The sequence below is a fragment of the Tiliqua scincoides genome, chromosome 7 (genome assembly GCF_035046505.1).
Source record: "Tiliqua scincoides isolate rTilSci1 chromosome 7, rTilSci1.hap2, whole genome shotgun sequence".
NCBI classification, from domain to species: Eukaryota; Metazoa; Chordata; class Lepidosauria; order Squamata; family Scincidae; genus Tiliqua; species Tiliqua scincoides.
Window position 1 is genome coordinate 7,292,359 of NC_089827.1, and position 17,938 is coordinate 7,310,296.

The window sequence follows — 17,938 nt, forward strand, 5'->3', positions numbered from 1 at the left end:
CTCTTGTTATCTGGTGTGCTCCCTGGGGCATTTGGTGGGCCACTGTGAGATACAAGAAGCTGGACTAGATGGGCCTATGGCCTGATCCAGTGGGGCTGTTCTTATGTTCTTAACACATTTGCCTCCCAAAAGGAAAAAAATCTTTGATTATCTGTGGGTTTGAGCTAGACTGCAATTTGAAGTAGGAGCGTAGAAATTCTTGATTTTTCTTTTCATCATAGCATGTTTATTAAGAATGGAAAATGCAGACTTCTTTTTTTAACTAACTCTGATGCAGACCTTTTGCATTGTCCTTTATAATATTAATAAACCTACTAACAAACCTTGAGTCTGATCTGCATCTTCTTTATCACCTTTTCCTTTAGGGCCTGCCATGGACGTTTTGTGACCAGACATGTGCAAATTGACCACCCATTTGATGATGCTGGATGCAGCTGTTTTCCTAAAGTCCTCTGAAATAAAGGACATAATGTTATTTTAGAGAGCATCTTATTAAACAATACACATGTCAAAAGACAAAACGCAGACGGATTTTAAAGGCAACTGATGAAAACATCCATAAAAATATATTAAGCCCCCCCTCCACACACACACACACACACACACACACACACACGTGATGGATTCCAATTGGAAATCTAGTCTTAAGTACCAACCACGTGGCTGTAAACTTTCTGACATCATGATATCAGAGTTACTTTGCATTATTCTTTATTCTTAAAATATGAGAGAGAGAGAGAGAGAGAGAGAGAGAGAGAGAGAGAGATCTAGTCTGTCTACATAGTCAGCAGTGAGGCTAAATGCACTTTGCATCTGCTCAGGGGAACTTTAATCTATTTTTATTTCATATAGTTCACAATCAAATCCTAACATGAAAGTCAGATGTTGGAACTGAGCCCTAGAAAGCCGTAATACAACGTAGACTCCGGTTCATTTTAGTTCTATAAAACACAGCAGGGTTTTGAGGGAACTATTAAAGGATACTGATTTTTTGAATATGTTTTAGTAATAATATCATTACTTAAAGTAAATACAGAGTGCATTTTATTTCACCACATCTGCTCAGGGGACGTTCATCTCTTTTGACTTCATATGGTTCACATTTGAATCCTGACATGAAAGCCTTTGCTGCCTTGATGGGTGTACTCAGACCTGTGCCAGCTACTTTGCTGGCACAAGTCCAAGTGAACCCAGGCACATGGATCAAGGCCAGGTAGGGGGAAAAGATATTAGTGACACCACTGCTGGCAATACCTCCTTCTTTTCCAGCCTCGATCCATCTTCCTGCCCCAGTCTCCTCCCTGTTCCTTTCCCTCCCTGTCCTGTGGCACCCATGCCACCTCCTGCCCACGCCACATCATCCCTTGCTGACTTCCCAACTTTGGGGCTCGTTGGCAGGGCTGCTGAAGCAAGTCTGCAGCTGCTCACAACTTGTGGCAGCGGCTAGGCCACACTCTATGGAGTGTCACCTTTGGTGACAGCCATAAAGTGCACTGTGCCATTGGAACAGAAGTTCCAATGGTGCAAGCAGGCCATTAAGATTGGGCCCTCAGTGTGCTAAGTTCACACCTGAAGTCAAATTCTGCAAGCATACTCATAGTCAGCCTGCAAGAGTCACTGAGCAATTTGGCCTTTGGACAGCAGAATAACAGATCACATGTTTAATAGTACATCTCAAAATATTCCCGCTTATTTCAAGCCTATAACTGTGAAACATTTCCAAGACTGAAACAGTGATCAGGCAAAACAACTTACCTATAAAAGCAGATTTCTCATCATCCATGCAAATGCCATAACATCGAGGGAAAAAAGCATCTGGGTTGGCTGACACATACCAGGGCAAATTTCTCATGTGCAAACAAAGTCCAATCTTTAAATAAAATTCACATATTTTATATTACTGGTTTGTGGTTTGCTATTTTAGCATAACATACATGAACAAAAGGCAGAATTATAGGAAGCCATGCTATTTTTCCACCAGTCATCCAGAGAATATCCTTTATTTTTCTTCATTTAATACATTGCTGGCCCAGTCCTATCCAACTTTCCAGCACCAATACAATCACAGTATTTGTTCCCCCTGGCTGACCTTGGGCCTCTCAGCCTCACCTACCTCACAGGGTTGTTATGAGGACAAAAGAAGGGAATGTACAGCACCCTGAGCTCCTTGGAGAAAATATGAAAAGTAAAATAAATGTGTATAGGATTGCAGCTTTACTCATTTATAGCTTGTCAGTGATTTTTGCCACTTAAAAAGTAAACAGTAGGAACCGCATCTTTCATCCAATTGTTAAGAATCTTGCATTGTTTCACCTGTACACTCAAAAGGTACAGATTAAGACAAGGATCATCAACGGTTAGTCCTCTCCTGATATTACTCACCCTTTCCCAACCCTTCTGTGCACCAGATGTAAGGTGCCTCTAGTTAACAGACTCCTCTCATTGGGAGATTAATATCTCAAAGGTCTCTGCAGAATCTCACACTGCGGTTGGTCTGGCCAGCATCATTTCATCATCTGATGCTAATTAGGCCATGCCTTGTTAGTGCATGCCTGGTTAACTGGCAGGCTGTGTCTCATTCAGAAATAAGAGGCCACCTTGGAGGCCTCTGTAATGATGCAAAGAAGTTTGGGCGATGTCTTCTTGTCTGATGGAAGGACTCCTGCGTGGTTATTTGGCTTAGAGGGCTGGACCAGCCAAAGTGTTCGGTGGAGTCTCATGATATGATGGTTTGGGAGAGAGCACTCTGGCTTCCCACCAGCTTGTCTTCACAAAGTCTGGCTCGCCAATCAGGTTGACCTCTGCTCTGATGACATGTCATCCTCTCCAAACAATACTTACTTTGGTTGTAAAAGAGCCAGTTCTTGCATAATGGTTGATCATCTGATCCATGTGGAGATTGTAGTAATCAACAGCATCCTTTTTGATAGTCCAGTAAAAGGAGGCTTCTTCATTTCTTACCAACCTAGACTGGCCCAAAGAAGACTGTATTATCATTCTGCCTGGGAAATATTACCTGCTTCAGCTGATCTATTTAGTCCAGGGGTGTCAAAGATACGGCCCGATACAGCCCACAGAGCCATTTGGGGCAGCCCCCGTGATCTGGGGGAGCTTTGGGACTGCCCCACCCCCGCTCGCTCCAACCGTGGTTGGAGGAAAATTCTGAAGGCTGGGATTGCAGCACGCAGCTTCCCCAACCCTCAGAGTTACGTTCTGAAGCTCCAGAACACCTTCAAGGGTCACTTCCGAGTTTTTCGGAACACCCAGAAATGAACTTTCATGGCCTTATGGGGCCCCAGAACGTCATTCCAAGGGCCGGAGGCGCCGTGTGCAGCGTCCCTGGCCCTGCAACTCCCTCTGGCCGTGGCCGGAGCTTGCCTGGGCTCCAGTTGCGGCCAGAGGAGGTCTGAGTGCAGGAGGCGCCATGCGGTGGGGGTTGGAAGCAGGGGATGCTTTGTGGTAGAATGGTGTGTGGGGTGGGGGAGGCAGGGGATACTTTGTGGTAGAATGGGGTGGGGGAGGTAGCAGAGCGAGGGGGAAGCCTCAGCTTTTTAAAGAAACAGGAAGTGATGTCAGAAGTGACATCACTTCCTGTGTTCAGGACACTTTTGGGTGCCACATTTGGAGTTCAGCCCTCAGCAGGTGCCATAAATCCAATGTGGCCCCCAGGATGAAATGAGTTTGACATCCCTGATTTAGTCGATCATTTCAAAAATTTAATGGTAAAGGATTCAGGATGGTGTAGCGGTTAAGAAGTTGGATGCAGATTTGCAAGATCCAGGTTCAAATCCCTTTTAAACCACAAAGCTTCCTGGGTGACCTTGAGCCGGTCACTCTCTCTCAGTATCACCTACCTCACAGGGTTGTTGTGAGGTCAAAAAGAGAGGAGGAACTACACACACCACCCAGAGCTCCCTGGAGGAAGAGTAATATAAAAATGTGAAAATATGTGCTGTTTGGGATGAGTATTCTATGGATTGTGCCCTAATTTTTTCAGTGAATGGCAGGTTGTTAAGTTGATCCCCCTTCCTGCTACAACCTCCCCCCTCCCCAGCACATATCCTGTCCTGTAGGGTTGCAAATTTTCCAGAAGCATGGGGCGCTGTAAAGGGATGAGAGAATAGGCAAAAATCATACTCCAGCCTTCATTCCCCCCCCCCTCCACTTGAACATAAATGCTTCCTACTTGTGAAAAAAAAATACTTGCATTACAACCCCATTTATCTTAAAAAGGCTATCTAAACAACACAATAGGAACACATCATTACCTCTGTAATCTTACCATTATATCATGGATATCATTTGCATTGTTAGCGAGACTTTCCTCTTCACGCAAGGCAGTTTTGATTTCTTCAGGAAAACCATGCAAGATAAGAGAGCCAGAATTAGGACACTGTTTTCAGGACAGGATCCAGCAAAATTTAAAAAATACAATGTTGATTATTTAACTAATTATTGTCATTATATACAACTTTTTTTTTCTGATAAAACCTGCACAAGGCAGTTTACTGCAAAAAACAGAAAATAAACATAAAATTTAAACATTAGGCCGGCCAGCAGTATAAAATCATCATGTTAACTAAAAGAAAATTACAGTTAACTACACTGCAAGGATTAACTCATGTCTATACACTTGTGTACACACAATTGAGTCTTTAAATATCTGAAAGGGCTTGAGATTGTATCCCCGTCTCAGATGGAGTCAGCAAACAGACAGAAATCAGATACAATGGTACATCGTTCTGGGTACCACATCTTGAAGGGGTGCCAACCTGCACCCCCAGTGGTGCACCAGAGGTGAAAAAGTGGTCTAAGGTCTAAGGCACTTTCTAAGATACCTGGGAGGTGTTAAAATGCAGGGGTTAAAAAATTTTGTGCCCCCAGGTGCCAGATGCCACTGGAATTTCATATGAATGCCAAAGAACATTCCATTTTGCATTTTCCTCACAGCCAAGTGTGGCAAAGGTAAGTGGAGATGTGCATGTTTCTTTTTAAGGGTTTTATGCCAGTTCCATCCAAATGAAAGACAGAAAAGGGTCTCCTAAAGAGTATGAACATCAAAGGTAGTTGTACCATTTTTGCCGGCATTGTCAGACACTGTTTCGTTTCCATCCTCCTTGTGGTCGTGGGCTTCACATTTTTGGAGATGCTTTCTTTCCACCCATCCTCTCTTCCTTAAAGCTGTACGGATGACCGGGTAAGGACCACAGATGGTAAAAATTCTCTTTTCCTAAAATCACAAATGTATGTATTTGCTGACCAAACTAGACATGATGGGGCAGATCATTCAGTTTTCCTTCCATTCCATTCATTCAACCTTCCTTTCATTATTTCATTTTTAGTTTTGGGCAGCACAATTTAGTAATAGTTTATTTGACAATAGTTTATTTGACAATCAAGGAAGTAACATGGGGGGGAAGGAGGAGGTTTGATCCTGCCTTCCTCTGCATCGGTTTTCAAGTCCAAATGCTCCCACTGAAACTGCTATTAACTCAGCTGAAGAAAGTATAAAAAAAACCCAGTTCAGATAATCAAAAAAATTATGGGACTGGGAATGCAAACCAAAGGAACACTGATCCTGAGCCTCTTCAATTTCCCGTCATCATTTCTCCTCATTGCATGCAAAAAGAAATCCTAGCTTGTTGAATCACAACTCCATGTCTTGCCTGAACCTGGGAGTAGTGGCATACCTAGCGGGGAGAGGAAGTGGTCCACCCCAGGTTCCACCCTTGGAGTGTCACGTGCAGGGGGTGCATGAGGCAAGCCAATATGCTAAATCACATCTGCCACCACCTCTTAAGAGTTTGAAAAAACACTCAGAGGAAGCAGCTTGCACTTCTTTGACTTGCCACTGCCTCTCTCCCCCATACCTCCCCCATACCTCCCCCATACCTCCCCCCTCCCGCATTTCAAAAGAACAAATCCTGGTTTCATATAACATGTGGAACTGTAGTTTAACAACCCAGAATTTTTGATACAGATATTCACCCAATCTGAAGAGTGGAGGAGGAGGAGGGAGAACATAGTCTGAGTGTTTCTTCAAGTCACGTTGTCATACATATTTAGCATTGATATAACATTCTATTTGAAATGTTATTAAAAACTTAGGGCTTTCCCTGGAGGAAGGGGTCAAAAGCCCCCTTCCCCAGAGGAGACCTCCGGCTGCTTCCCGGCACCCAGTGAATACAACAGTAGCTGTTTTGGCATCACTGCTCCAACAGACACCAGGAAGCACAGAATTGGGCTGTAAGTACCATATATTTTAGAGTCAAAGGGTAAGATAGAAATACAAGAAATAAAAAAAATGTTAATTTAAAAAAGAAAACCTGTTGCCAGTCACATGTACCCTGATTGCTTTTTCTGTTAGAAACTTTGCCAGTTTGTACTTGTCGATTCTGGGGGGAGGAGGTAATTCGTCTCCAATCTTCTGGGTTAGCTCTAAAAACATAAAGAGTAACATCATGTTGCAGAAATGGTCAAAAAAGAGCAATGGAAAACTGATTAAGCACATTACAAAACTTACTTTGCAGTTCCCATTTATGCACCCCACCACATCTATAACCTGTGCACTCACCCTGATGATTCACATTTGCGACAGGACTGCAACATTGAGCTTTGGCTTCCTTGTGTGAATAACCATCTATTACAGATCAAATCCAACGTGCTTTTCAATTGAATCAATGTACCTTTTCAATAGCAAGTCATCATTCTGTTGCCACATCTCTGTGAGTTCAATGACTTGAGGGTGTAGAATTCACCCTCCTCCAGTCTACACATTCATTTAATGCCTGAAGAATGGCCCCACACAGTGGCGTAGCTAAGAGGGACGGAGGTACATTACCCTGGGTATCGTGCCTTCAGGGGGTGCCAACCCACATCCTTGATGGCAAATACTGAGGCAGGCAAAGCCGGAGCTGGCCCACCTGCCATGTCTACCTGGCTGTGCCACAGAGGGGGTAAGAGAAGGTGAGGAGGCCTCCTTGCTGCTGCAATACTTTCTCCTGCACCTCCCCATGGACACACAGAGCTGTTGTGAGCCGATCTGAACAGCTAACTGCTTTTTCACTAAAAAAGCAGATAGCCGCTCAAAGCGACTCGCAACTGCTCTGAGTGTCATAGCTCAGAAATAACTGGGTGATGTCATCACATCACCATAATTACTTCTGGGTCAGGCATGGGGGGGTGGGTGACATGGCACAGCTGGCCCAGGGTGCCAGGGGGGCCAGTTACACCATTGGCCCCACATATACAACTGTACCTGCAAAGGATATGTCCAAGGATTAAGATGAACACACATAGATCAGGAGCAGAAGAGCAACCCTCCTCACACTCATTCACTGAACACACAGAAGAGCAAGCAGCCAGTGTCTAAAAAGGTCTCAGGGAATCAAATGAGAAATCAAGGATTAAATATACATGTATGACCTAGCCATTGGAGTATCTTGGAATGACCACTCTACATTTATGAGCTATAAAATGAAGAACTCCAATCATTTCCTTTCAGTTCCCCACTCTGCATCACAAGATACTTCTCTCTATTTTAACTGGAACCCTTTCAAGATACAGGTTGAGTATCCCTTATCCAAAATGCTTGAGACCAGAAATGTTTTGAATTTTGGATTTTATTTTTTTTTCAGATTTTGGAATATTTGCATATACATAATCTCGGGGATGGGACCCAAGTCTAGACACAAAATTCATTTATATTTCATATACCCTATATTGCCTGAAGGCACTTTTTAAAATAATTTGTGCATGAAACAAAGTTTGCTTGCATTGAATCATCAGAAAGCCAAAGTGTCACTATCTCAGCCACCCAGTTTTAGATTTTGGAGTGTCTCGGATTTCAGATTTTTTGATTAGGGATGCTCAACCTGAAATTGCTACTTTGTGCAAAAGTTGCCTGACTTCCATCTGTCCATGTACTTTAGGTTTCTCTCCAAAACTCTCCTGCCTTCTACTGCTTGATTTAGTCCAATTCTTCTTGGTACAATGTATCTGAACAAGTAGGGGAACTTAAGAGACGCTTCTGGAGGCTTCAGGTAAGTAATTGCGGAGAGCCTCTGGCGGCATTCATGTGAACCCTCTGAGTTTGCAGATGGTGATCTGTGATACAGATATGAGATCCATGGATGTGGAGGGTCCGCTGTACATTTTTATTTACATTAGCTTTTAGTGGTATTTTTTCCCCTAGCCTGTTGCTTTTATTATGTATTTATACGTTTGCTGCCTTCATATTTTTAGCTTGTTATGTGTTGCTTTTTTACTTACCACTACTTATGGGTTTTTTATTTTTTTGAAATGTTATACCATTTGCTGTGCTGGGTTTTAAGTTATGTTTTAGCTTTTAAAAGTCAATGTTTTTCAAATCTTATTTTGTATTGTATCTGTTCATCAAGTAATGTAAGCAGCCCTAAGCTTCAGGAAAGGTGGGACATCAACGTTTTAAGTAAGAAAGTAAGGGCACAATCCTAACCCACTTAACATAAGACCAATGCACCAACATAAGAGCAATGCAACTGCTAGGTAAGGAAACAGACATTCCTTTAGCTTGAGGAGGCCTCCGTGAGTGCCAGCCAACTGCAGGATGCAGCACACGTCCCATTAGTACAGCTATCCCAGTGCTGGAAAGTGGGTTAGGATATGGGCCTAAGTAAGTAAGTAAGTAAGTAAGTAAGTAAGTAAGTAAATAAATAAATAAATAAATAAAATGTACATGTACCATCTCACTTGGTTACCATCACTGCCCACACCAAGATCATTGGATCAAATTGAGTGTACACAGATAAGTAAATGAATGTACACAGATAAGTTAATGAAATGAGAATTTTAAGTTGACCATGCTCTATAGAGTTTTACACTTACTTCTGTTCTGCAGCTGTTTCAAAACAAGGTAATGTCGTGGAAGGAAAATGACATGGCATGTTTAAAGAAACCGCACTTAATCCAGACATAATGCTTTTGACCTGAATGCTATGCCTGAATTTTCAGAGCACCTAAATCATGAATCCTTCCGAATCTTATTTAAACACCCCTGAAATACATGAACTACTTAATCTGATATTTCTCCAATGAGATTATTCAAAAATAATAGCTCCGAGTGCCTGAAGAGCCAAGCCTCAGTGAGCATTTGCCTCGTGTCTGCTCAGACAGAATGAGGCTTTATGAATCACTTCCTCTCACGGAATGTTGCCACCGGAGAGAATTTGGAAACAAATGACGAACATTCTATGTGAGGAGCTGAAGAAGTACCAGGAGATGGTGCCAGAGGCTATTTCAGAAACGGTGGCTCTGGGATTGCTGTTCTCCATCAACAACTCTTCATTCCATGGTCAGCAAATCCCAGGTTATTTCAGTGACGCCTCTTGACTGACCATCTGGGGTCATTGCAGACTTATGGTGAATAGTGAACTTTGGCCTTCAGAGATGCTGATCTTAGCACTGGTTTCACCAGTCCTTTAAGAACAGAACTCCACTTTCCACGTACCTAACTATACCTGGGGTGGAGTGATGTGGTGATGAAGCAATGTCACCCCTTGCATCACCGAGTTGCCCCTGCGCCTGTGCTACACCCTCCCATGCCAGAATGACCATTTTGGTGCCAAACCCAGGAGAGGGAGGATGGGAGGGGCCAAATTTGCACCACTCACCGTTTTAAGCGATGAACGCTGTGCACACACACACTACGAGGAGAGCCTGGGAAAAACCTGGAGCACTGCAGAGGGGAGCACAGCATCCCAGTCATCCCCTTCATATGCTACTGCTTGCCCCCCCCGAACTGGTGCCCAGGGCAGATGTCCTCATTTGCCACATCCTGAATATGTTACTGGCCTCATCCTCTCACTTCCTGGTTAATTTCCCCAATCTGTTTGTCCAAACTGCCCCTCTACATGCTTTAAAAGTAGGGTTAAGCAACACATATGCAAAGGCATTTCAGGTAGACCATTCTCCATACAATTAATAGAATTAACTCACAAAGGGGACAGGGTGTGCATACAGCATGAGCATGCATGTCTCCTATTAGAAGAGTCCGGTTCTAATTTATAATCTGAACCAACCCTTAGTCACAATTTGGAAGTTTGAAATCTCTGCTCAGAACTAAATGTGATGTGAGCCCTGATCGATCACATCAGCGGAAATCAACTTTTACATATTCCATTTACTTTCCTAACAAAATGTAGAGCAATACCCCACACTTTTTACTCTAAGCGTCCTTTTCCAGAGCCAAACTGCATGTTACATCAGTGGTTCCCAAAGTTTCCCTTGGAACCCGAAAGTATGTGGCAGTGACGCAAAATGCGCCACGAGATGATGTCACCAACTGCTCATTTCCAGGTTCAGAGGTCATCACAAGACTCCAAAGAGCAGCAGGAGGGTCAGGGCACGTGGGAAGGCTTTTCATAGCATGTGATTTTTACATGCTGCAGTTCTGTTCGCTGCACTGAGCCACCAGCCGCTGCTTGGAGGCTCGTGCCACGGTCTATTTGCCGGGGCAGCGGGTGGCCTGCAACACCCTGGCAAGCGCCTTGTGATGCCCCAGGGGCTGCTCATGGATTCATTTCTGTTTATGTTGAGGGTGGGGGCACTAATATGAAATATACTATTCTTTTTCTTTCAGAAATCTAACATGTGGGATAAAGTTTGTCTTCTCAGAAAATGCACTTTGCCCTTTCTTGACAAAACATTTTTGTACAAATATAAAGTGACTTTTGATATCTTTTTTCTAGTGCTGCCATTGTTCATCAGCACCACAGAGTGGATGGGAAAGAGTTAAATATCCCCCCTCTGGATGCTGATGTTCTGATTTTTTTCCAGGCAGGCAGACTGGACTGGCAGAGGTGGCCATACACAATTGTGCTTGTGAACACACAGAGCTGCTATTTAATTTTGATAAAGTAAACCTGAAGGACCAAATTATGCATTTAACCTTCTGCGGTACTCAGTGATTTGAAGATCTTTGTTTGTAGTCAAGTCGAACCAGTAGCATAGCTAGAATAGCCATGTCGAACCAGTAGCATAGCTAGAAGTGGACCCTCCCACTCTCTACTGGAGCTATTCTGGGCACCAATGTGCAGGAGATTCTGTTTGGCATCGCTGTTGCTGCCCAGAATGGCTCTGAGAGCAAATGAGAGGGGCCACTTACAGGGTCCATTGTGGCACCTGCAATACTTACCATTTTGCCCCCCTTCTAGCTACACTACTGCTTCAAAAAGAATGCATGACACAGACTCCTTAACCTCCAAAACTACATTTCATGTAGCAGTAACAGGTCAAGTCAAGTCAACCTTTTTTAGGCATAAACATTTAGTAGGTGAAGACTCTGTATGGGAACCGTAGAGAGAATATAAACTTAAGTAATACACAGATATATGTATATGTGCACACCTATGTGTACACACAGATACAAACGTACAATACATTTTACATACAAACATGTAATATTTAAAAACAAAACAAAACAATCAGTTATTCTGCAGATACTGCCAAATATGTAATGTACTCAGTGATTACTTGCTACAGAAAGCTTGGCTCGATTCAAATTACTCAAATTTAGGAATTGTGCGACTGAGAGGGTTGTATGCTCTACATCACCTGCTAGAAGGAATTGAATTATAGCTTTCTCAGAATGCCCTGTTTTAGCATGGAGCAAGGGAGAGAGAAATTGCTGTCTTAGTGCTTGCCATCTGGGACAGTGCAACATAACGTGTGTGGATATTTCTACTTCACCTAAGTTGCAGCTACATAAACGATCTTCCCAGGAGGCATTTCTAAATCAGCCATATAAGTCATTAGAGGGCGTCACGTTACAACGTGCCAAGGTAAAGGCCCTTCTCTCCAGGGGGTGCACTAGGAGGGACAGATATTTTGGTTGTTGACCACTTGTAATTTTAAGATGAAAATTCAGAGGGGAACATTTTTTCTGTGCTGCACTTAGAATCTCTTGCCTTTCTATATCATATAGTCTGGTTTTCACAAGCCTGGTGATAACCTCAGGAGAGGGAGCTCCTTGTAGATCGACCTCAAGGCCCATCTGTTGGGTTTTTTTATAAAATAGAACTAGGCAGGGGGATAACATTGAATCAGTCAACAGCACCCTTAGCAACAAGTCGTGATCAGCCCTAAAAAAGACTTTGGCCCAGTATTTTAAAAAACTGGACCATGCATGTAACTCCAGCCTGTGTTGACATGATTCCAGGCAGAGTGCTGCGTAGGGAACGCAATGCGGTAAGCCGAGAATTTCGTAAAGAAATTTGGATTGAACCCTTTCAATTGTGTTATTTAATGCCGGCATCCATACTGGGATGCCATATAAAATTTGTGGAATGACTTTAGCATTAAAAGCTTGCAAAGCAGCTGGTACAAACCAGTTGCCCCAGAAGAAAAAGCGAGTTATGGCTTGAGCCACTGGTTTGGATGAATTAATTGCAATTGATCGATGAGAGGACCAGGAATGCTTGTAATGAAATTGAAGACCAAGGTACTGGAATTCCTTGACCTGCTGTATTAATTTTCCACTGAAAAGCCAAGATTGTGGTTTCCATGAGTTCCCAAATACCACAATTTTAGACTTTTCATAGTTTAGCTGCAAAGAGTTTGTTGTAAGATACTCAATGCAGGCTTTGACCAGTCTCTGTAAGCCTATTTTTGTACGTGAGATCAGAGCCATGTCGTCAGCATATAGAAGTAAAGGGACGTCCACCGATCCTAGTTTGGGGTAATGTGAGTCAAGCTTTGATAAGATGGGAGCCAAATCATTGATGAAAAGGATGAACAAAGTGGGTGCCAGCACACAACCCTGCTTGACCCCCTTGTTGATCAGGATTGGAGCTGAAAGGTCACCTTGTGGGGATAATTTCACTTGACAGGAGGTGTTTAGGTGTAGGACACGAATTAGTTCTAATAATTTTTTGTCAAGTCCCATCTTCTCAAGTTTTTCCCAGAGTCTGTCCCTATCAATAGAGTCAAAGGCAGCCTTTAAATCCAGGAATGCCACATAGAGTCGAGATTTCTTTTGAGTCACCTGTTTAAAAATTAAATGGGACAGTATCACACAGTGGTCAACTGTGGACTTGTTTGGTCTGAAACCTGCTTGCTCTGGACCTATGATGTTATAATCAAATATCCAGGAAGAAAGTTTTTTCAATAAGTGGGATGCGTACATTTTCCCTGCAACATCCAAAAGGCTTATTGGCCTGTAGCTAGAGGGAAGGTTCTTATTTCCTTTTTTGAAAATAGGGACCAAGATTGATCTGGTCCAGGATTCTGGAATTACTCCAAATTTATTGATTCTCGTGAATAGTTCCGCAATAATTGGTGCCCACCAGTCTGGTGCTGCTTTATAGATGTCTGAGGGAATTGCATCTGGGCCAGCTGCTTTACCCTGTTTTAGCTGGTTAATAATTGAAATGATCTCATCCACTGAGACAGCAGGCCAGTCTGGGAAGTCTGGTGGGATGGATGCCTGAACAACAGAGGACGATTTGGATTCATCAAAAAAAATTGATTTAAAGTTCGATTCCCACAGTTTGGCAGGGATTGCAGTAGTACCAATTGACTCTTTGTGAAAACAACCTGATATAATTTGCCAAAAACTCTTAGCATTTTTTGATCTAACAGCGTTAATTAGCAGTGACCATCTTGCTTCTGCAATACATTGGATCGAAACTAGAAGTAACAGTTTCCTTTTCAAATACCTGCACTGTTTCCATGTGCGATCAGAGCATACTGTGAGTACTGATTTGAACAACCCTCATATTTTTGAAATAAATACTCAAGTCTGGAAGAAAAAAGAAGGTGGAGATTTACCGGGAAACAGTCCTTGGTGGCATGAAAGTACAGGAAGGCAATTGTCCAAAGCAATTTTCAGGATTTTTTGAGGAGGGGGTTCAGCCTTTGTCAAACCTATGGGAGAGAAATGAGCATAGAGCAATCCACAACTTGAGGATCAAGGAGGAAATTACTTGAAGCATGGAATTGGGGCTAGTGCAGTGGTTCCAAAACTTTTTCAACTGGTGGCCCCCTTGACAGGACCAGCGGAGCTCAGCCCCACTGGATCCTGAGCCCTGTCGGGCCTCATATCCCAACATAGGGCTTCTTGATTCTGCACCAGCTTAAGAACCACTGCAGAATCGAATAGTCCCATTGCAGGGCTATTTCCTTTACCCAGGGGAAGGGGACGAAGGGAGCAGCTGTGGGAAATAAGCAGAGAAAATGAGCATAGAACAATCAATAACTTGAGGATCAAGGCAGACATGACTTGAAGTATGGAATTGGGGCTAGTGCAGTGGTTCCAAAATCCACTGAATCCACTGAATCTTGAGTCCCGTGTCCAGCCTCGTGGCCCGACATGGGACTGCTTGATTCTGCGCTGGTTTAAGAGCTGCTGCAGAATTGAATAGCCCCATTGCAGGGCTACTTCCTTTACCCAGGGGATGGGGACAAAATTCCCCCTCCCCTGAGGAGCCGCTGCAGGCTGCCCGGTGTGAGTTGTATGCCACAGTAGCCATTTTGGTGCCACAGTAACCTCCGGTGCCAGGCAGCTCAGGTTTGGGCTACTGGTCGGCTGTAGCAGCACTGCAAACCTGGAAGTGTCACCACCACTGCAATGCCACCCCTGTTGACAGGCCCTGTGAAAACTTAGTGGTTCCCTTACCTTTAGGTAAAGGTTGGGAACCACTGATCTATAGCTCAGTCTTTTAGCCACAATGTTGTTGCCCTCCTTGATGTCTTTGCAAGATCAACTTTATATAAAATCCAGTTCTCACCCATTCTGACCCATAGTTGGATCAATACCAAGGGTTCATTTACTCTAGCGCACTTTCCCCTACAATCTAGTAAAACGCTTACTCAGGTGTGCAACTGTGAAGAAGTGCAATGGCGCTCAGGCTGAACTGCTGTGCGTATTTGTCTGGGAGTAAGTCCTATCAGACTCAGTGGGACTTAGTTCTGAAGGAAGAATGCTGAGGGCAGGGATGTCAAACATAAGGCCCATGGACTGGATGTGGCCCCCTGGGAACTCTTTATCCAGCCTCTGTCCCAGTGCTGCCCTTTCAGTGGTACCACTTCTGCTAAGGCTCTGGGATGGAAAGACCGAAGGAGGCCTCAGAAGGTAAGGAATGCTACTGGGGAAAGGGCAGACCAAGACGTGTGTGAGAGGGAGATGCTGCAGAGGCTCTGGGAGAGACCAATTATCATGTGGGTTGCCCTTTCAGCAAAGTCACTGCTGCCAAGGCATCACTTTGCAGACCACCTCTCAGCTGCTGAGCTGTGGTGACACTGTGACAGAAGCAGTGATGCTGAAAGGGTGGTCCACGTAAAATTGGCATTGAAAGTATGATCAAGATTTGCATGTTTTCTCTTCTGTCATTTACAGCTAATGAATTTCTATGTGAGAACAAAGAATCATCTGCTTAATGACATCACTTCCTACTTAATGATGTCACTTCTGAGTCTCAGCAGGTGCCATGAAAGCTATTTGGCCTGTTAAATAAAATGAATTTGAAACCTCTGGTCTAGGATAAGGATTTTAACATCTTTGGAAATTGACTAAAGAACAACGGGACACATCATGTGTATGTTAGTGCTTTAAGTATTATAAAATGAAAAAATAAAATAAAAAGTTCACTACAAGATTTTTTAAAAATGGGCAAGTAGAAAATACAGTGGGCTTAGAATCTGGAAAGCTGAATTTTGAATTGTTTCTCATTGAGTGACCTTCATCAAGACCTGATCTCATGATGTCATAAAGGAGAAAGAAGGCAGTGCAGAGGTTACTGCCCTACCAGTGATGGAAATGGAGTTAGATCGCAAGCATCCTGCATCCTATGAACAATAATCTTAAGAAGCAGTACATTGGATCATGACATTTGTGGTTCATGTTTTAGGGAATATATAACTAAAAAAAATATTTATGGGCACCTTCTTATCCAAGACCAATTTTCAACTTTTTTCTCCTATGGCATTAACAAGACAAAAACAATTTGCAAGCACTAACAATTTTCTCCTTCATGTTTTGATTCTTCATTTATGGGTACCAGGAATGGTTTTCTTTCTACATGAAGCCGGTTCATCCTGTCATTGTTGCTTCACTGCTTTGCATTAATCCTGAAAATTAAGAACAGTGAAATAATTTAAATGGTCCACTGAGATCTTTGAGGAAGTGTCTGTGCAGTGTGCCATCACCTGCGCCTCACGAACAGCAGGACAGGGCTTTCTCCATGGTAACACCCAGACCTTGGACCTCCTACCGCCCAAGATGTTCACGCTGCATGGCATCTTCTAAATGGGTTCTGAAGATCTATTCTTTGGGATGAATGGAGGTTAGAGGCTCTCTTGTGATTGGTTTTGGCTGTTTTCATTCATTTCATTGTTATTATTGCTTAAGTTCTATATCACATAGGGCGCAATCCTAACCGCTTATGTCAGTGGTTTCCAGCACTGACATAAGGGCAATGCAGCTCTGAGGTAAGGGAACAAACATTCCCTTACTTTGAGGAGGCCTCCATGCGTTACATCTAACTGCAGGATGCAGCACATGCCCCATTGGCACTGCTATACCAGTGCTGGAAAGCACTGACATAAGGGGTTAGGATTGCACCCTGAATTTTTTAATTACTGAAAGCTGTTCTGAAAACATAAGGTGAAAACAGGATGTGTTTTTTAAATAAAATAAACTCTGCTTCTAACAAAACGTGCAGAGGTTCTGCTCATTCAAGTAAACTATGAGTATGTAGTTTTCAATTGAGTTTAAGAGTCTTACATTTCTCAAGCTATTTAACTTCATCCGTAGGAATGTTTTCTCATTGGGTCTGTTAAAAGAGGTTTCTCTTTCTGCCAGCTGGATACTTCCTATAGCTATCATTATCCTTGGGATGCAAGAGAAACCCTCTATATGTGCACAGAGGTATCTTCTTTTTTATTATGCGCTATTCCTCTGCACTGAAGTATGGGAAAATTGCTCCATGGTTAAGCACAAGGAAATCTTGGGTCAAATTAAGTCCTAGTGATTACAGCCAACTTATCTGGTGGTTCATACTTTATAAACTCAAAGCATAGCTTTCTTTCCATTCATTGAAACTCGGGTTGAAACAGCATCACAGTAGTGATACCCTGAAAACCAAAAAGAATTGAGCTATTCAGTGCTAGTCACAGCAATGAAATACATGGTCTTCTTCCCTTTGCAGCCTGACGAAGTCTGCAAAGGCCACTTCCTTACAGGAGAGAGATCTCAGAGTAAAAATCCACATGCTTGATGGCCCTAAGTGGAAATACGTTGTCACATTCTGCAAGGCACACAGCAATCTTCTTTACAAAGGCCACTTGGCTGTCAAGAGAGGTACATTTCCCGTTACTCAAGTGATCAAACACAGAGTTCAATCAGACCAGGTTTCATGTCTGGAATTCCAGTGCCACAAAATGGATTGCCTAACATCCAGTGGTGGTCCTAGTAGGAGGGGAGTCATATGAGGCAAAAGCCCCAGGTGCCACACCATTCCACGGGCAGGCACTCCAAAGCATTTGGAGGGCTCCAATCACTTAAATAGTGATTCAGCTTTTTGTCAGAAAACCGGAAGTACTGTTTAATAGCACTTCAGAAGCCTCAGAAGGCTTTCAGAGCACTTGGGAACATCACACAAGGTTCTGTATGGCTGAGTAAGTATCCTTGGAGAGGGTGGCGTATTGCAGGAGGGGTGGCATGTTGCAGTCCTGTGCCCCAGGGCAGCATGGGGGCCAGGTCCGCAACTGCCAATGTCCCATTTTCTAGGCACTGCAAAGCAGGAAGTTGCATTTTATGTTTCATCAGACTATGGATATGGATTGATGTGGGAGGCCACCAGATCCATTTATTTCTCATGAACTATCATCTTCCAAGTCATTCCCTAGTAAAATTCATAAACCCACGAAGACAGTGTCCTTCCCTTTTTCTTTTATCTGTTTC

General features: G+C 43.2%; 1 protein-coding gene across 1 annotated transcript in view; it reads right to left on the reverse strand.

Annotated features, from left to right (window-relative positions):
* The window catches only part of TTLL8 (tubulin tyrosine ligase like 8), a 32,715-nt gene extending 16,645 nt beyond the window's left edge, over positions 1-16,070 (reverse strand). Inside the window, exons 1-8 of the mRNA XM_066633648.1 lie at positions 15,995-16,070; positions 13,807-13,902; positions 6,347-6,438; positions 5,074-5,230; positions 4,283-4,350; positions 2,842-2,970; positions 1,756-1,870; positions 324-452 (exon numbers count right to left, since the gene is read on the reverse strand). Of these exons, the coding sequence (XP_066489745.1) occupies positions 324-452; positions 1,756-1,870; positions 2,842-2,970; positions 4,283-4,350; positions 5,074-5,230; positions 6,347-6,438; positions 13,807-13,902; positions 15,995-16,070 (862 nt within the window). The remainder of the gene's footprint in view (positions 1-323; positions 453-1,755; positions 1,871-2,841; positions 2,971-4,282; positions 4,351-5,073; positions 5,231-6,346; positions 6,439-13,806; positions 13,903-15,994) is intronic.
* Between the last annotated feature and the right edge of the window lie 1,868 nt (positions 16,071-17,938).